At 56.0% G+C, this 15,933-nt stretch overlaps 2 protein-coding genes and 1 long non-coding RNA gene across 12 annotated transcripts; 2 read left to right on the top strand and 1 right to left on the bottom strand.

The window, feature by feature from the left end:
• Positions 1–278: 278 nt before the first annotated feature.
• Positions 279–7,364, top strand: ARHGEF25 (Rho guanine nucleotide exchange factor 25). Of its 8 annotated transcripts, none has more exons than XM_019742249.2 (16): positions 294–503; positions 785–890; positions 3,095–3,309; positions 3,446–3,541; positions 3,623–3,699; positions 3,888–3,954; positions 4,148–4,251; positions 4,444–4,513; positions 4,624–4,713; positions 4,808–4,900; positions 5,088–5,138; positions 5,322–5,399; positions 5,602–5,802; positions 5,950–6,130; positions 6,419–6,534; positions 6,922–7,364. In XM_019742249.2, exons 1-16 carry the CDS (start codon positions 405–407, stop codon positions 7,030–7,032), a joined length of 1,755 nt encoding a protein of 584 aa, XP_019597808.2. In that variant the 5' UTR covers positions 294–404; the 3' UTR covers positions 7,033–7,364. The 8 variants fall into 8 exon arrangements, with proteins under 8 accessions (XP_019597810.2, XP_019597809.2, XP_019597808.2 ...); XM_019742247.2 differs by having other exon boundaries at positions 296–503; positions 6,419–6,630; XM_019742251.2 differs by lacking the exon at positions 5,950–6,130 and having other exon boundaries at positions 279–503.
• LOC141570079 (uncharacterized) lies at positions 4,896–8,003 on the bottom strand. Its single transcript, XR_012493931.1, has 2 exons — positions 7,722–8,003; positions 4,896–5,742 (listed from the first exon to the last, which is right to left on the bottom strand). It is a non-coding gene; the product is annotated as an uncharacterized LOC141570079 (long non-coding RNA).
• Positions 8,004–8,009: 6 nt separating this feature from the next.
• On the top strand, positions 8,010–15,919 carry LOC109452927 (solute carrier family 26 member 10). 3 transcript variants are annotated; one of them, XM_019742242.2, is made up of 18 exons: positions 8,010–9,549; positions 10,008–10,118; positions 10,648–10,805; positions 10,985–11,149; positions 11,417–11,569; positions 12,269–12,351; positions 12,501–12,648; positions 12,760–12,873; positions 13,570–13,647; positions 13,737–13,832; positions 14,293–14,399; positions 14,508–14,577; positions 14,650–14,763; positions 14,882–14,915; positions 14,995–15,077; positions 15,170–15,224; positions 15,339–15,445; positions 15,757–15,919. In XM_019742242.2, the coding sequence occupies exons 1-18, from the start codon at positions 9,207–9,209 to the stop codon at positions 15,793–15,795; spliced, it is 2,058 nt and encodes a 685-aa protein (XP_019597801.2). In that variant the 5' UTR covers positions 8,010–9,206; the 3' UTR covers positions 15,796–15,919. The 3 variants fall into 3 exon arrangements, with proteins under 3 accessions (XP_019597801.2, XP_074181577.1, XP_074181576.1); XM_074325476.1 differs by lacking the exon at positions 10,985–11,149; XM_074325475.1 differs by lacking the exon at positions 15,339–15,445.
• Positions 15,920–15,933: the final 14 nt, after the last annotated feature.

Here is a 15,933-nt window from a genome sequence, read left to right as displayed (position 1 = left end):
CCCGTTCTGTTCTGTGGACTGGGTGGGGGTGGGGTGGGAGCGGGACCTGCTGCAAAGGAGAAGGGGGTGGTAATCAGGAAATCCCAGTGGGTCTCCCCTAGTCTCTCTGCCTGCAGAGGGCCTGGGGAAACGGCGTGTTCTCAGTGGGCTCCACAACAACACTGCGAAGCCCCGGGTCACGCTTCGACTTTGGAATCGGGATTAAGGGGTTTGTTGTTGAACTACGGTTGTAAGAAGGAACAACCCTACCCCTTTTGAAAAGTTTGGCTGGGGTGGGAGTGGGGGCGGAGCCGGGCAGGGGGCGGATTCGGCAGCAGCAACTTCCCGGACGCACGCAGGCTTCAGAGCCCCCCAGCTTCCGTGCCCCCTCGGCCCTGAAACTTGGAGCTGGGTAGGGGTCCAGCATGAAGCCCCCGGACCGCCCTGCCCCTGGCCGCACTGACCGGATACTGGGGGTCATGGGGGGCATGCTGCGCGCATGCGCCCTACCTGGGCAAGAGGGGGTAAGAAAGGGCGACTTTGGTGGGGTTCGGGGGTTTTTAGGGGTCTTCAGGAGGGCTGCACCCCACAACTATGTTTACCCGCAAAAAGAAATTCTGCGGGGCACTCGCAGGAATCTAAGAGTTCCATTAAGGGCCATAGCCACGTTCTGGGTGAACTTTTCACTCCAGCCTTGGCGACCCCTTTATAATAATGTGGATTTTGACAGCTGGGGGAAGGGGGAGGTCAAGGCTGGGCTTGGGGGGAAGGGTTCCCTTACGATCTTTCTATCCCTCCCTCGAAGAGAAGCCCCCTAGGACCGGAGGGGACCGAGCCAGAATCAGCCTGTATGGAGGGTGATCAGAGAGGGGAGCGCAAACTTGAGGTCCCCGCTTGGGCTCCGCTGCCCGGTAAGAAGCTGGCGATGGGGTGGGGCACAGTTTGTCATCTCCTGCGCAAAGTGGTGAATTAAAAAAAAAATCTCTTATTAGCATAAAGGTTCTCATCTAATTTGCATGAGACCCATTTAATCGCTGAGATCTCCAGCTTCTTCTCACCCTCTAGTCCGTTGTGTGTCCCCCACCCAGCCAGTCCCGAGCCCCTGCAGGCAGAGTGTCCCCGCGCCCCACCCCTGGCCCCTCGCCAGCCCAGCCTCCAGGACTTCGCCTTAATTGGTGATTAGCTTCGGCTGGAGTCCTGGGGCCTGGAGGAAAGAAGGGTCCGGCGAGAGGGCGGCACCTGAGCTGTGTTCCCCACAAAGAGCTCCCCATTCACGCATCCCTTCTGGTGGTCCTTGTCCACCCCTGCGCGGCTAGGGACAGCCCCAACCCCAGCACATCTTCGCACAGGCCAAGGCCGCATCCACCGGGCCCTTCTCCACCGCAGAGTCCGAGAGGCGACCCAAGCAGATCCCCCGCCGCCCCGTTTAACCCCCACCCCAGCCCTCCGCAGTCAGAGCCGAGATGCGGGAGGGAGGGGGAACCCAGGCTGCGGAGGAGGGGCCGAGGCGCATAGGACGTGGAGTGGGAACGTGGTGGTGCCTGGGGGAGGGGGAGATTGAGGAGGGAACCCGGCGCTGGCAGAAGGGGGGAGAGGGCGGAGCTGGGCCGCAGAGGCCCCTCCCCGCGACTGTACCGCGGCGGGGCCTGTGACTCGGAGAGTCTGCCCCCGCCTTCTCCCCTGCCCGGCCTAGAACCGCCCCCAACCCCAGAGGCCCGAGACGGAGCTGGAGCGGCAGCCGCATCCCGGCCCAGCCTCCCCCACCATCCCTCCCCTCCCCGCTGGACATCTGGACCTTGGGCCCCGCACCGACAGGGTTCCGGAAACCCTCCCCGCCCAGCTCGGCTGCCAAGCCCCGCGCCGCCCTCTCTGCAGAGCCCCCAGCCCTCCTCCAGACCAGACTTCCGCCTACCCCTGGACGCCCCTTCCCCGTTCCCTCCCTCCCCACCTCCCCCAGCCTGGAGCGGGGTAGGAGGGAGGGGGGGTGTGCGCTCTGCGCCGTCCCCGCCCCGCCCCCCGTGATTCCCCCTGCATGGCCGGCCCGGGTGGGGGGCACGGGGGGGCCCGAACGCCATGCGGGGGGGGCACAAGGGGGGTCGCTGTGCCTGTCCCCATGTGATCCGAAAAGTGCTGGCAAAATGCGGCTGCTGCATCGCCCGGGGGGGACGTGGTGAGTGCGAGGTCTCCAGGGCTCAGTGTTGAAGGGGGGGCGGAATGAGGGTCCAGGACTTCTGTTTGCCCTGGCCCTAGGGATTTATTTAGAAGCTGGAGACTGTACCTGTTTTCCAGGAAAGTGGCTTAATAGATGATCTCTAAGATCCCTTCTGCCTCCAAATTTCTATCAGTTCAAGTTAAGGAAACTGGGGAAGGGGCAGGGGACTTCTCTCTTTCCTGTAGTCAACTGGGTATGAGAAAATCCCATCCACAATTCCCTTAAGCCTAGAACCGCATCTTCCCTCAAATCCTTTTGCTGAGAATCTACTTCGGCTTTGAAGAAGGACAGGGGGATGGATGAATGAGGAATGAGGTTGATCTACCCCGGGATTTCTCAAAAATTGCAGCTCCTCTGTCCCAGCCCAGGCCAAAGATAATCCTGGTGACCTCTCCTCCCTTGCCCCTTCTATTGGGTTTGTGCGTGTTGGGGAGGTGGGCTGTGGAAGTCTTTTCTTTTTTTATGAAGATTGCTGCAATTGGTGGGGGAGGGGTCTGGGGCTGGCAGATGAGCTCTTAATTCTTCACCCCCCTTCTCAGAGAATGGTCTGTACCCATTGGAAGGGGGAGGGTTGTAGGAGAGCAGATGGCCACCCCCAGCTTCCAGTGTCTGCCCAGATGGCTGCCCCCACCCCCATATCTGTGCTGTGCTCAAGATATGGGGGAACCTCCACATGTTACTGGGGTTCCAGGCCTGGGGAGCCAGGTGTTTACTGTCCTTCTTCCCAGGGGTGCCCTGGTGAAATTTTCTATCCTGGCCAACTCAAATGAGGATGGCAAGAGAGTGAGCCCTGGGGGAGAGGGGCGGAACATCATAGAGAGGAGATTGGGAGTTTCCTAGGGACCCAGAGTCTGGAGCTGGAGCAATATCTATCACCCCCTTTCTTCCTCCCCACCCTGTTAGAATCCTATTCCATTGCTGGCAGTGAGGGGAGTATCTCGGCTTCAGCTGCCTCCGGTCCGGCTGCCCCCTCTGACCCCAACTCTGGCCTCAGCTCTGGCCCCTGTTCCCCGGGCCCCCCAGGGCCAGTCAGTGGACTGAGAAGATGGTTGGATCACTCCAAACATTGTCTCACAGTGGAAACTGAGGCAGATGGTGGCCAGGCTGGACCATATGAGGTGAGCAGGGAGTATCACAGAAGCATGTAGGACATCCATGAAGAACACTGGGAGAGGGAGCAGGTTGGGGTCTGTTGGTCTTTGGGAAGACACAGCTACTGTTCCTGACCTCAGACAATTGACCTCTGGCCCCCAGAACTGGATGCTGGAACCAGCTCTAGGCACAGGAGAGGAGCTGCCAGAATTGACCCTGCTGACCACACTGTTGGAAGGCCCTGGAGATAAGATGAAGGTATGAAGAAATGGGTCTAGAGTAGCTCCCCTGACGGAGGAAGCATCCATTTGCTTACTCTAGGATGTTCCTTCTTTCCAGCCACCTGAGGAGGAGACTTTGTCCCAAGCCCCCAAGAGTGAAGAGGAACAGAAAAACAAGGCTCTGGAAAGGAGTATGTAAGTGTCCATACACTCTCCCTTCCACCCCCACGCCCCCACTGCACAACTTCCAGGGGACTGTCCCTCACATTTTAGATTTGAGACTTGGAATTTCCTCTGAGATTGACTGTGGTAATGAAGGGGCTTCTTGTCCAGGAGGGAGGAAGTGGCTAAACCAAGGATGTGCACTCCTGCTTTCTTCCCAGGTATGTCCTCGGTGAACTGGTAGAGACTGAGAAAATGTATGTGGACGACTTGGGGCAGATTGTGGAGGTAGTTCCCTTTTCCCTTCCCAGCCCTGGCCTAGCCCTTTCATTCTGCCCGGGGCTAATTTTAAGAAATGCCTTGATTGATGCTCCTCTGTCCCACCTTCCCAGTCCCGCTACATCCCGGACTTCTTGGGGAGGGAGTGTTCCCACCAAAGCTGGCTCCACACACCCCTGCTCTCACCCCAACTTTTCCACAGGGTTACATGGCCACCATGGCTGCCCAGGGGGTCCCTGAGAGTCTTCGAGGCCGTGACAGGATTGTGTTTGGAAACATCCAGCAAATCTATGAGTGGCATAGAGAGTGAGTGGTGGAGTCCTAAGGGCAAAGGGGAGGGGCATATGTCTGGTTGTCTCTGTGTCCCTCCCACCCATGGGCCTATTGTTGCCTGAGGAATGTTTGGATAGGCTCCATGGGGAGCATCACAAGGGCAGACAGCCCTAAGTTACAGGGGTCTGAGTATTTAACCAACATTTTCTCTGTCAACTCCTCCAGCTATTTCCTGGGGGAGCTACAGCGGTGTTTAAAGGATCCTGATTGGCTGGCTCAGCTATTCATCAAACACGTGAGGCTTGAGAGGGTGGGATGGGGAGGGGCTTGGGATTGGGTGGGGCTCTCTGCAGATGTGCTCTCCCTCCTCACCCACCCAGCTCTTTCTTAAATTGTACCCGTTAGGAGCGCCGGCTGCATATGTATGTGGTATACTGTCAGAATAAGCCCAAATCAGAGCATGTGGTGTCAGAATTTGGGGACAGCTATTTTGAGGTCAGTGGCTGAGGCACCTTGGGAAAAGGGACAGAATCCTCAAGAGCAGGTTTTCCAGGCTGCGTTACCACCCTGTCCTTGTCCCTGTCCCCAGGAGCTCCGGCAGCAGCTGGGGCACCGCCTGCAGCTCAGTGACCTCCTCATCAAACCAGTGCAGAGGATCATGAAATACCAACTGCTGCTCAAGGTCAGGGCCGCCTGTTCCCTGGGTACACAACTGGTTGGGACAGCCCTTTCCTCATTCATCTCCCCAGGGTTCTGAAGGCTCCCCCTAGACTTCCTGGGAGTCCGCACCTGTGTTCTTGGGGGAGGGATGTGAGAGGTTCCTAGGGTATCCTCATGACTTACAGGAGCATTTGTTTTCTGCGTCTTAGGATTTTCTCAAGTATTACAGTAGGGCGGGGATGGATACTGCAGAGCTGGAGGTGAGGACTCCCAGGTCTTCCAGGACACACCACGCACTCCTTATCTTTTTAGTCTTCTGGATTTGCCCAGGGTGGTGTAGAACTGTCTGGATTTTGGGGAGGGGAGGGTTGGGGGTCGAAACAGGTTCTGAAGAGGGCTCTTTCCCAACAATGACTACCCTCCTCTCTTTACCTGCATCCCAGCGAGCTGTGGAAGTCATGTGCTTCGTGCCCAAGCGCTGCAATGACATGATGACCCTGGGCAGGCTGCGGGGGTTTGAGGTATGGGGATGGAGCGGGAAACTGGAGGCCCAGTGCTTTTCTGCCCCATTCTGAATCCTCAGGAAGTCCTTATGGGGAATTGTTCTCTCCTGGTGCTGATCCCATGGTTGGTTGGGAGCGTCAAGGGAAGGAGGGAGGTGCAGAGAGTGGCCCTTTTTCTCTTCTTGTTTTTTTCTTGAAGTCCACTATCCTTTGGTTCTAGGGCAAACTGACTGCTCAGGGGAAGCTCTTGGGCCAGGACACATTCTGGGTCACGGAGCCTGAAGCTGGGGGGCTTCTCTCTTCCCGGGGTCGAGAGCGGCGTGTCTTCCTCTTTGAGCAAATTGTCATCTTCAGTGAGGCCCTGGGAGGAGGAATGCGAGGTGGAACACTGCCTGGATATGTGTACAAGAGCAGCATCAAGGTGGGGAGGGGGCTACAAGGGAGGAGTTTAACTGGGTTGGGGTGAGGCCTCTGAGAGGATGTCTGGCTCTTGGATTTGTTGGAAGGAGACAGGAACCAGAGAGGGCCTGAAGAATTGGGGGGTGCTATCTCTTATTTGCCAATCCAGGTGAGCTGCCTTGGACTGGAGGGGAACCTCCAAGGTGACCCTTGCCGCTTTGCTCTGACCTCCAGAGGGCCAGAGGGTGGGATCCAGCGCTATGTCCTGCAGACTGCAGACCCTGCAGTCAGTCAGGCCTGGATCAAGCAAGTGGCTCAGATCCTGGAAAGTCAGCGGGACTTTCTCAATGGTGAAGCTCTCACCCTCCCTCCCCTGTGTGCTCCCTCAGCCCTTTGACCTTCTGAATCCCTCACCACCCAATCTCCCAACCGTGCCCTCTGACCCTGGCTTCTCCTTGTCCCCTATCACCAGTTTTCCACTACTAGCTCAAGATTTGGTAACTCAGAATCCCCTAAAGTCCAATTTACCTGGATGACAGTCCTTTGGAAGGCAAAATGGGAAGCTGACCTGAACAGAGCCCTCAAGGAAAGGGCCTGTCACTGCTGTAACCCTCTTTCTGTTCTTTTCTTTGCCCCAGCATTGCAGTCACCCATTGAGTACCAGAGACGTGAGAGCCAGACCAACAGCCTGGGGCGGCCAGGAGGGCCTGGGATGGGAAGCCCTGGGAGAATTCGGCCTGGAGACCGGGCCCAGGTCAGCACACACACACCCATCAATGGCTCGCTCCCCTCCCTGCTGCTGTTACCCAAAGGGGAGGTGGCTAGAGCCCTCCTGTCCCTGGACACACAGGTATGAAGAATGGTGTTCCCTGGTTGCAGGGGTAGAATAGGGAGGGTCTCCCTTGTTCTGGGATCCCCAAACCCCTCTCCCGAGTATCATTCCTCTCTTCCACCGCCTTCCCTTCGTCTATCTGCCCTTCCCACTTCCTGTCTCTTACCCTCCCCCCTCCACTTTAACTGAGGGTCTCAGGTAATCTAAGATGTCTGGCAGGAGGCGACTTCACTAGGGGCTTACACTGAAGAAAGGCATGAGGGTGGATTCCTGAACTTTTTTGATCCTCCAACTTGAGTCTTTCTTCAGACCCTCAGTGACATCCCCCAGACTCCTCGTGACTCTCCTCCAGTTCCACCAATTCCAAACACTCCTCCCTGCCAGGCCAGACTTGCCAAGTTGGATGAAGATGAACTGTAACTGGTGAAGGCCATGGGGGTGGTGCTGACTCAGCCACTCTCTTCCCCAAGGAACTTCAGGGCAATCCTTCTGGCACCGCCCCGAATTCCTCCCTCTAGGTGTGTCTGGAGGGTGGGCAAGGCTAGGAGTGGTGTCAACTTGGAGGAGGGTACGTAGACTCAAAAGGACTTGTTTCTGACCCAGGGACACAGGTTCCTTTAGCTCCCACCCCTATGCATGCATCAGGATATGTGGGTGGTGGGAGGGCTGGGGCAAGGGCCAAATAGACGTTACTGGTTTTGTTTTTCATTTTGTCTTTTCTGTTTTCTGAGAATAAAAGTTTTGTTATATCAGTGGGGCTGCTGTCTTGGCAGAGGGAAGGGGAGGCTGTGGTAGGAATAAGTGGGGTGAAGTTGTACGGAAGAGCTTAGCTGGCTCCTCAAATCAGTTTGAGAAGGGGTCTGGTGAAAGGAGAGGGGCACAGGGTGTAAGATAAAAGACACTGCTATCTTTGTCTCACGTCTGTAGTTGCAGCATCTCTCAGTCCAGACCTGGGGCCTGGGGCCACCGGCAAACCCTAGATCCTTGATGTATCCTCCCCTTTACCCAGCCCTTCTTTCCTGCCCATCTGGCCTCTGTTCTAAACCTCATAGAAAAACAGTATAGTCTAACTTCCCACCATTCCTCCAACACCCAAGTACCCAATGTACCTTTCCTTCTGAAGTCTCCATGTTCAGCTGAGGGAGAATGAGAAGGTGGAGAGGTTGCTGGGGGCTGTGGCCCCTTCTGGCTCTGAGTTTCCTTATTTTTGCTCTCTGTGAGGTCCTAAGGCATATCCATACTGAGCAGGAATGGATTCCTCTTCAAGCCATAGACCCAAAAGTAGAGAGGCCGAAGGGGTCTTCACCCCTCCCAACTTCTGAGACAACCCTTGGGACAGAGAGAGGCAAACATGCAGGGATCCATGTCCAGATACCCTGTCCTGGGTCCTCAGGCATTGGTGTGTCCACAGTGTCCATTCCTCCCCTGGGCTTGGTCACGTGTAGTTGGGCTTCCTAAGCAGACAATAGACTGCTGGGGTGGGGGGTGGTAAGGAGGAGCAGGAGCCTCCCTGTGGGCCTGAGGTCCCTCTGGCTGACAATGGGGGGAGGGACTTTTAAGGAGGGGGACAGGACGTACAGCCCAGATAAGAGTTATGGGGAACAATAGGAGGAATTGAAGAGGGGAGACCCACCCTCACTGTACCCCACCCCCAGGGCTTTGGGGTCAGGGACTGGGGACCAGAGGGTTTTAGGGAGGGGTGCTAAGGATTCTTGCGGAGGAGGGGATGGGGCAAATAGCAGGATTTTGAAGCTCAGAGCCTTTGTATTTCTTTAGGGAACATGGTACGAGAGGTGGGTGGGTGACTCTTTTGTACTTAATTTAACCATAAATGTGCTTTTGAATGCCTACTTTGTGAATTGCACGTGAATATAATAAATAGTACTTCAGGTTTTCTGGCTTCTAAGAAATAAAACATTCCTATCAGTTCAGTATTTTCCCTAACTCCCTGAACTGGGGATTTGGGCCCAACCTCTCCCCGTAGAGATGTGGGGTGGTGGTTCTCTGTCATCCAGTCCAATATATGTAGCTGCTTCCCATCTCTGTGGTTTGTGAAACTGCTGAGGCCAACAGACTTCCTTAATGCTTTCTTGGGGGCAATCTGTGTCCCAAGAGGATTTGCGTGTAGAGCGGAGGGGCTGGTATGGGGAGGGGCTGAACTTACTTGCTCAGGTGGGGAATGCAGAAGCTCTGGGAATGGCCAATAACCCCAGAGGAGCCAGCTTCTGTCTGGGCCCAAAGTGCAGATTCGATAGGAACCTGGACTGTAGGGGCGCAAAGTGAAAAGGCTTAGGGGTTGGGTGTTGAGGGTGCTCTTGTCTTTTGGTTTGTCGCTGGTCCCTACACCTACCTATCCACAGCCGCCGCCCGCAGCTGGCTCCAGACCGTGTTATCAGGCCCAGGATATGCGAGGAAACGCCTAATATAGAGACGCACCCTCTCTAAGAAGCAGCTCCCTCCTGCCGGTAGAAGGTCTCTTAAGAGAGGGCGCCCTCCAGGGCCGGATTGGACCCTGCTTCTTGGAGGCGGGACTCGAGGCTAGAGGGTTGAGGGGTATTTAAGATTGCGCGGAGTTGGAGGTGGCCAAGGGCAAAATGAGTGGGCTTTTGGGCGCCCGGACCTGCTCAAGCGCGGGAGAGGTCTCGGACCTGAAGTGTCCTCTGGGCGCCAAGCTCAGGGAACCTCTCACCGAGGCGCGGTTCCAGCAAATCTTCGGGGGTGCAGAGCAGGAGCCGGATCTACTCGCGGAGCCCCGCTGGTCCCGCCGGTGCAGCCTGTGGAGGCGGCGGGCCCGCGCCTGTTCCGCACCGGGGGCGTGGCGCCTGCTGCTGGCGCGGCTGCCCCCGCTACGCTGGCTGCCCCACTACCGCTGGCGGGCCTGGCTGCTTGGGGATGCGGTGGCGGGAGTGACCGTGGGCATCGTGCACGTGCCCCAGGGTGAGCCGCCCTAACACTGGCCTGTCAGGGGCCAGGGGGCTGGGAACCCGGGGACGAGGTGGTGGTTTAGTGTGTCTGAGTGTTTGGACACAGGAACCCGAGACCAAGTTCTGGGTAAGGACTATGGAGCTCCATCAGATCCCCACCCCCAGTTCGCCTCATCTGCTGCAATCCTGCAAGAAGTCTTGGACACGTTCCGGCTCAGGGAACTGGAGAGAGGCACAACGCCAGCCCGCGCCGCCCCCTCTCCGCCCCCCAGGACTCTGGTGGACAAGGATCTGTGACGTTCGGCCAGCGACCTCCTACCGAGACCCGTTAACCCCTCAGTTCCCTCATTTGGCAAGATTTAGCGTCCCCGTGCCAGCCTCTAAGAGTGCAGGAAAGGGGCAGCGTCCTGGAGGCTGGGCGCTCTCCATAGCACAACCAACTGGAGATCTTTCCTTCCACTTCTCCCCCAGGCATGGCTTTTGCCCTCCTGACCTCAGTGCCCCCAGTATTCGGACTCTACACTTCTTTCTTTCCTGTCCTCCTCTACACCTTGTTGGGTACTGGGAGACATTTGTCCACAGGTGAGTGACCCAGTGACTCCTCGCCTTCTCTGTGGGAGGAACATGGACAGGGGTTTGAGGCTTTCCTTCTTGAAATTCCCCTAGCTCTTATTACCCTCCTCACCACCCCACCCCACCCTGCCACCACCCAGCCATGATCCTCTGACCTAGGCAATGCTTGTTGGGGCTCCTTGAGTGGATGCAAGAGGAGAGAGTTTACTCGTACTTTTTCTCCCCGTGAAATTTGGTTAAAATGAACATCTCTGAGGCTTGGAAGAAGGGAGAAGAGAAGCATGCAGTCCATAGGGTGTCTGCAGGAAGGGGCAGTGGTGCAGTTTTGGGGCAGTTTTTGCCAGCTGGTGCCCCCTCCGAACATCCCTCACCACAGGTTCCCGGCTGCTGCACCGGCTCTTGGCCCGCGGGTTTCACCTGAGTTCTGCCTTTCAGGGGAGCGGGGTATGACAGCAGCAACCAGGACCGAGAGCCTGGGCTGTCACCGCGCCCCAGGCGGCACAGCTGGTGATCTCTGCGTTTGTTCACCCGGCGGTAGGAACGTTTGCGGTACTCAGTCTCATGACTGGCTCCGCGGTGGAGCGGCTGGTGCCCGAACCCCTCGGGGGGAACCTGAGCGGAATCGAGATGGAACAGTTGGATGCTCAGCGGGTTGGGGCGGCTGCAGCCGTGGCCTTCGGAAGCGGGGCGCTGATGGTGAGGGAGGACCCTGGGGGATCCGCGCTGGGGGCCCCGGAGAATTGGGCCAGGAGAGAGGGTGGGACACGTCTCCCGCGAGGGTCTCGGCGGGAGAAGTGCGCGAAGCCCGAGCGCGCACAGCGCTCCTCGTGGTCTGTTCCTCCACCTGTGATGATTGCGCATCTTCTCCCACGCAGCTGGGGATGTTCGCTCTGCAGCTCGGCGTCCTGTCCACCTTTTTGTCCGAGCCGGTGGTTAAAGCGCTGACCAGCGGGGCCGCGCTACACGTGCTCGTGTCCCAACTGCCGAGCCTTTTGGGATTGCCCCTCCCGCGCCAGATCGGCTGCTTCGCTCTCTTCAAGGTGGGGGTGGGAGAACAGAGGAGAAGAGGCCTCTAGCGGTCCCGGGAAGCCGACAACCCGAAAAGGAAGGAAGGACTAGTGGAGGGATAGTGTGTGAGGGGGGCGGAGCAAAGGAGGTTAGAACCAAGAGGTTTGAGTGAGGGTCGCCGTGGAGGTGGAAGCCCTGATGGGAGCCGGGAGAGAGAGGGTCTTGCCTAGGTCTGGTGGATCCGCGCTGGGGACAGTCGCCCCTGGCACCGGCCCTCTGCTCACCGCTTCCGCCCGCAGACGCTGGCCGCTGTGCTGACCGCACTGCCCCGGAGCAGTCCGGCCGAACTGACCATCTCAGTACTCAGTCTGGCGCTGCTTGTGCCGGTCAAGGAATTGAACGTGAGATTCCGAGACAAGCTACCCACCCCGATCCCAGGGGAAATCGTCATGGTGAGGATGGCTCCTGGGTCCCGGCTCCCTGCACCGCAGACCTTTCCGTAGGAACTAACCGCTGTGCCCCCTAGTGGAATGCAGAGAGGTCACAGCCGAGAGGTCCTGCTTACACGTGTCCTTTTCTAGGCCTCTTCCCAGAACACTTTGATTCTCCGGAATCCCCCAGCCACACATTCCCACTTCTCTCACAGAGGCTCCTCTAGACTTCTTAGAATGCGTTTTTCCTCCTTACAATGCTCCCTTGCGGTGTCGGCCGCCACAGCACCTCCACTCTTTCTCTCCTCACCTGTCCTTCACCATAATTCACAGTTTATCTCCCTGTCCATGCCCACCTACATTTCTCTCTCTCCCCCAACTAAATAAATGTTCCACGTCTCCACAGATCCCCTACATACCCCCAGACATAGCCAAGCTTCCCTTAGTTTACGATGGCTAGGTTTTGCCTCCTTATATCCACATTCCTCATAGGAGCCCCCTCTTACTCCTATCCATCTCTCTCCATAGCCCCAGGTATGTATCATCCCTCTTTCCCATCCCTCTTCTCCTTCACTCTAAATCAGCTGTCAGGCACCCACCCAAAACACCTCCCAGCTCCTGCAACCACCCAATCCTGCATTATGATCCTCTCATGTTGAGCTCTTTTAGCTTCTTCCAAGGCACCCATTTCCTCCCATGCCTTAATGTGCTTTTTCCCAGGTGCTTCTGGCCTCTGTGCTCTGCTTCACCTCTTCCCTGGACACAAGATATAACGTGCAGATAGTAGGGCTGCTGCCCGGAGGGTAAGAGAGAATGAAAGGATACCAACTTTTTCTTCTCACACCTCTCCCACCCAACACCTCCTCTTGTCCTGCTCCACCCTTCCCCCCCATCTTCCCTATCATCCTGGTTATACCCAACCCATTTTTACCATACACCCCTCTGTCTCCAGATTTCCCCAACCTCTCCTCCCCAACTTGGCTGAGCTGCCCAGGATTCTGGCTGATTCACTGCCCATCGCACTGGTTACTTTTGCTGTGTCTGTTTCCCTGGCATCCATCTATGCAGACAAATATAACTACACTGTTGACTCCAATCAGGTGTGACTCTGACTGGGGATCCCAACTTCGTTCGGGAGACAACCCCCTAATGTGACTCCCCCAGTCCCCATGCCTTTGCCTCTCTCCTCTTCATCTCACTGTCCTCCCCAGGAGCTCTTGGCACATGGTGTCTCCAACCTCATCTCCTCCCTCTTCTCTTGCTTTCCCAACTCGGCCACATTGGCCACCACCAGCCTACTAGTGGATGCTGGTGGAAACACACAGGTAAGACTGCATGCTTGGGTGAGGAGGAAGGTGGGGGCATCCAGGTCAGCCAGGTAGTTGTGGTGAAGAAACAGGTGGCAGCTATATAGAGGAGGCTGGGACCCTGTGAGGGAAGTGAGTGAGGGGATGGGATTATCTAGGTAGGAGGGAGAGAAGAGAACAAAACTTCATTAAGACCTTTGTAGAACGTAAGCCCTAAAAAAGTTTGTGGTGCCCCATGTGTAGTTCAACATAAAAACAATACTAAACAATAAAATAAATTTAAGAGACAAAATTCCAATTTAATCTCCCATGAGGACATTTTCTTTTAAAAAGAAATGTTACATATCAAAATCTCCCCTAATATTTTTGATTTCCTGTACTTTGTTGGTGCCCTAAGCATATGGTTGGCGTGCTTTTAGGGTAATCCAGCAGTGGCTTTTAAGAAGGAGGTGGGCTACAAAAACAGAGAAGTTGAACTACATCTAGGGGAGACTGGCGAATGAGGCATTTAATTGGGGGAAGGGGAGAAAGGTAGGTATGAGTGGCAGAACATCAAGAAGCTTGTTGAGGAGTGAGGAATATCTGTGTGGAAGGGGATTTGGGAGGAGGGAGACTTCCAAAGGAGATGAGGCCAAGTGGGAAGGGAACCCAGCTCTCACACGAGGGTGGAGGAGGTTCCCTGTCTTCTTTGCTTCCATTGATTCTTTCCTGTAGCTGGCAGGCCTCTTCTCCTGCATAGTTGTCCTGTCAGTGCTGCTGTGGCTGGGGCCCTTCTTCTACTATCTGCCCAAGGTAAGAAGCAGAGAAAGTGTGGGTGCGGCTGGGAGGGGTGGCTATATTCCAGAATATCAGGGTAGTCAGTTCACCTCCTCTGCCCCAAGGCTGTCCTGGCCTGCATCAACATTTCCAGCATGCGCCAGATGTTCTTCCAGATGCAGGAACTTCCACAACTATGGCGCATCAGCCGCGTGGACTTTGTGAGAAATGGCAGCATTACCCCCAGATTACCCCCTCTCATTTCCCCAGCATCCCCAACCTCTACCCTAAATCAAAGCTAATTGTCCTGGTCCTAAATTCTGTGATCTACCCACCCCCAGCATGCATACCTCCTAATCCCTTTCCTCCTGCAACAAGGTGAGGGGTGGGGTTTGAAGCCCTTCAGACCTGAATATTTGTAACTCCCCAGGTGGTGCAAAGTCTGGGGTCATTACATTTGGTGTATATCTCCTGTTGAGTCAATTCTGTCCCTTTCTTCTGTTACTCTTTCTACCTTCTCCTGGGCCATTCCTCCCCATCACTTGCCCTCGCAGTCACTGCCCCTTTCCTTGGCAGTGATGGCCTGGCATTTTTTTTTATTTTTTTTTATTTATTAAATTTATTGGGGTGACAAGGCCTGGCATTTCTTCTGGGCACTTCACTTCCATCCATGTCCTGCAGGCTGTGTGGATGGTCACATGGATGGCTGTAGTAACCCTGAGTGTGGACCTGGGCCTGGCCATAGGTGTGGTCTTCTCCATGATGACTGTGGTCTGCCGCACCCAGAGGTGGGAGTAGAGATGAAGGGAGTTGAGATGAGGGGAGGGGAGAGAACAGTGCTTGGGGTGACTCGCCAGCAGGCCAGGCTGGGAATCTGACCCTGGCTTCCTGCCTAGGGTACAGTGCCTGGCCCTTGGACTGGCTGAGGGGACAGAGCTCTACAGGCCACTCAGAGAGAGCCACAAGGTGAGTGGGCTATAGCTAAAGAAGGAAGGGAAGATTAGACCCGGATGTTTCTCTGACCCTCTGACCCCTTAGCTCCTCCAGGTCCCAGGGCTCTGCATCCTGAGCTATCCAACACCACTCTACTTTGGGACCCGTGGACAGTTTCGCCGCATCCTGGAGTGGCATTTGGGGCTTGGCGGAGGCAAAGTGAGGGACTTGATCAAAGGGGAGTGGGAGGCAGATGGATTTCTGAGGGGGGTCATTGTGATCAAGGGGTGCACGTTCATGCTTGTGTCTCGAAGTAGTGACTGCCCTCTACTCACAGGAGACTCCAAAGACAGATGGCCCACCTAATGCAGGTGAGATGACATGACAAGGAGGGAGATGTGGGCATGATTCATGGAGGCATCTGGGTACTCCTGCCTTCTCCCATCCTAGTTGCTGAGCCTGTCAGAGTGGTGGTCCTAGACTGCAGTGGTGTCACTTTTGCAGATGCTGCCGGGGCCAGAGAAGTGGTACAGGTGAGAGAGAGGGTAGGTTGAGGAGAAAGCCCCCTTATAATCACATGCATACTCTCTGATGTAAGACTTAACCCTCTGCCCCACCTCTGCAGTTGGCCAGCCGATGCCGAGATGCTGGGATCCACCTTCTCCTGGCTCAGTGTAATGGTGAGAGGTGTGGGAGATGGAGGGACCTGGAGGCTGGGGAATGACCAGACATTTGTGGGAGGGAAGAGGACAGTGTGGACTTAGGACCTGAAGCCTGACCCCCTCTCCACACAGCCTCAGTGCTGGGGACACTGACTCAGGCAGGACTCCTGGACAGAGTGACCCCAGAACAGCTGTTTGTGAGTGTCCAGGATGCAGCTGCTCATGCCCTGGAGAGACTGGTGAGGAGGTGGTAGCAACACAAGTAGAAGTCAGGAGGTGCTGGGCTGTGGCAAGTGAGGTGTGACTCAGAGACTGAAGGTCCAGACAGAGGGATTTGGGAAGGGGGCTGAGGAGGAAGATGGAGGAAGGGTGGGGATGAAATGAGCAGTTGACTTAAGACTAAGCCAGGAAGAATGGGCCCAGCTATGGATGAAGAACTGAGGAACTATAGGTCCCAAAGGGGGTGTTGTGCCCCTCAGAAGACTGCCAAATTTGGGTGAGGAAGGAGGAGTACCTAATCTGTTCTTGGCATGTCTCCTCCCTTTTCCAGGAGCTCACTGGCCCAAAGACTTGCACAGTGTGGGTGTGACCTGGTCACTTGGAGTACGGAGAGCCCCAACAATATGTGTGTGAGGAGAGCCATGGCCCCTGAGCTCCATTACTTAATGTAACTAATAAAATGAAGCTGAATCCTCTGGGGTTCATGATGTGAATCTGGGTGTCATAA

Source organism: Rhinolophus sinicus, linkage group LG02 (assembly GCF_036562045.2).
Source record: "Rhinolophus sinicus isolate RSC01 linkage group LG02, ASM3656204v1, whole genome shotgun sequence".
In the NCBI taxonomy this organism is placed as follows: Eukaryota; Metazoa; Chordata; class Mammalia; order Chiroptera; family Rhinolophidae; genus Rhinolophus; species Rhinolophus sinicus.
This window is presented reverse-complemented; position numbering and strand designations above follow the sequence as displayed.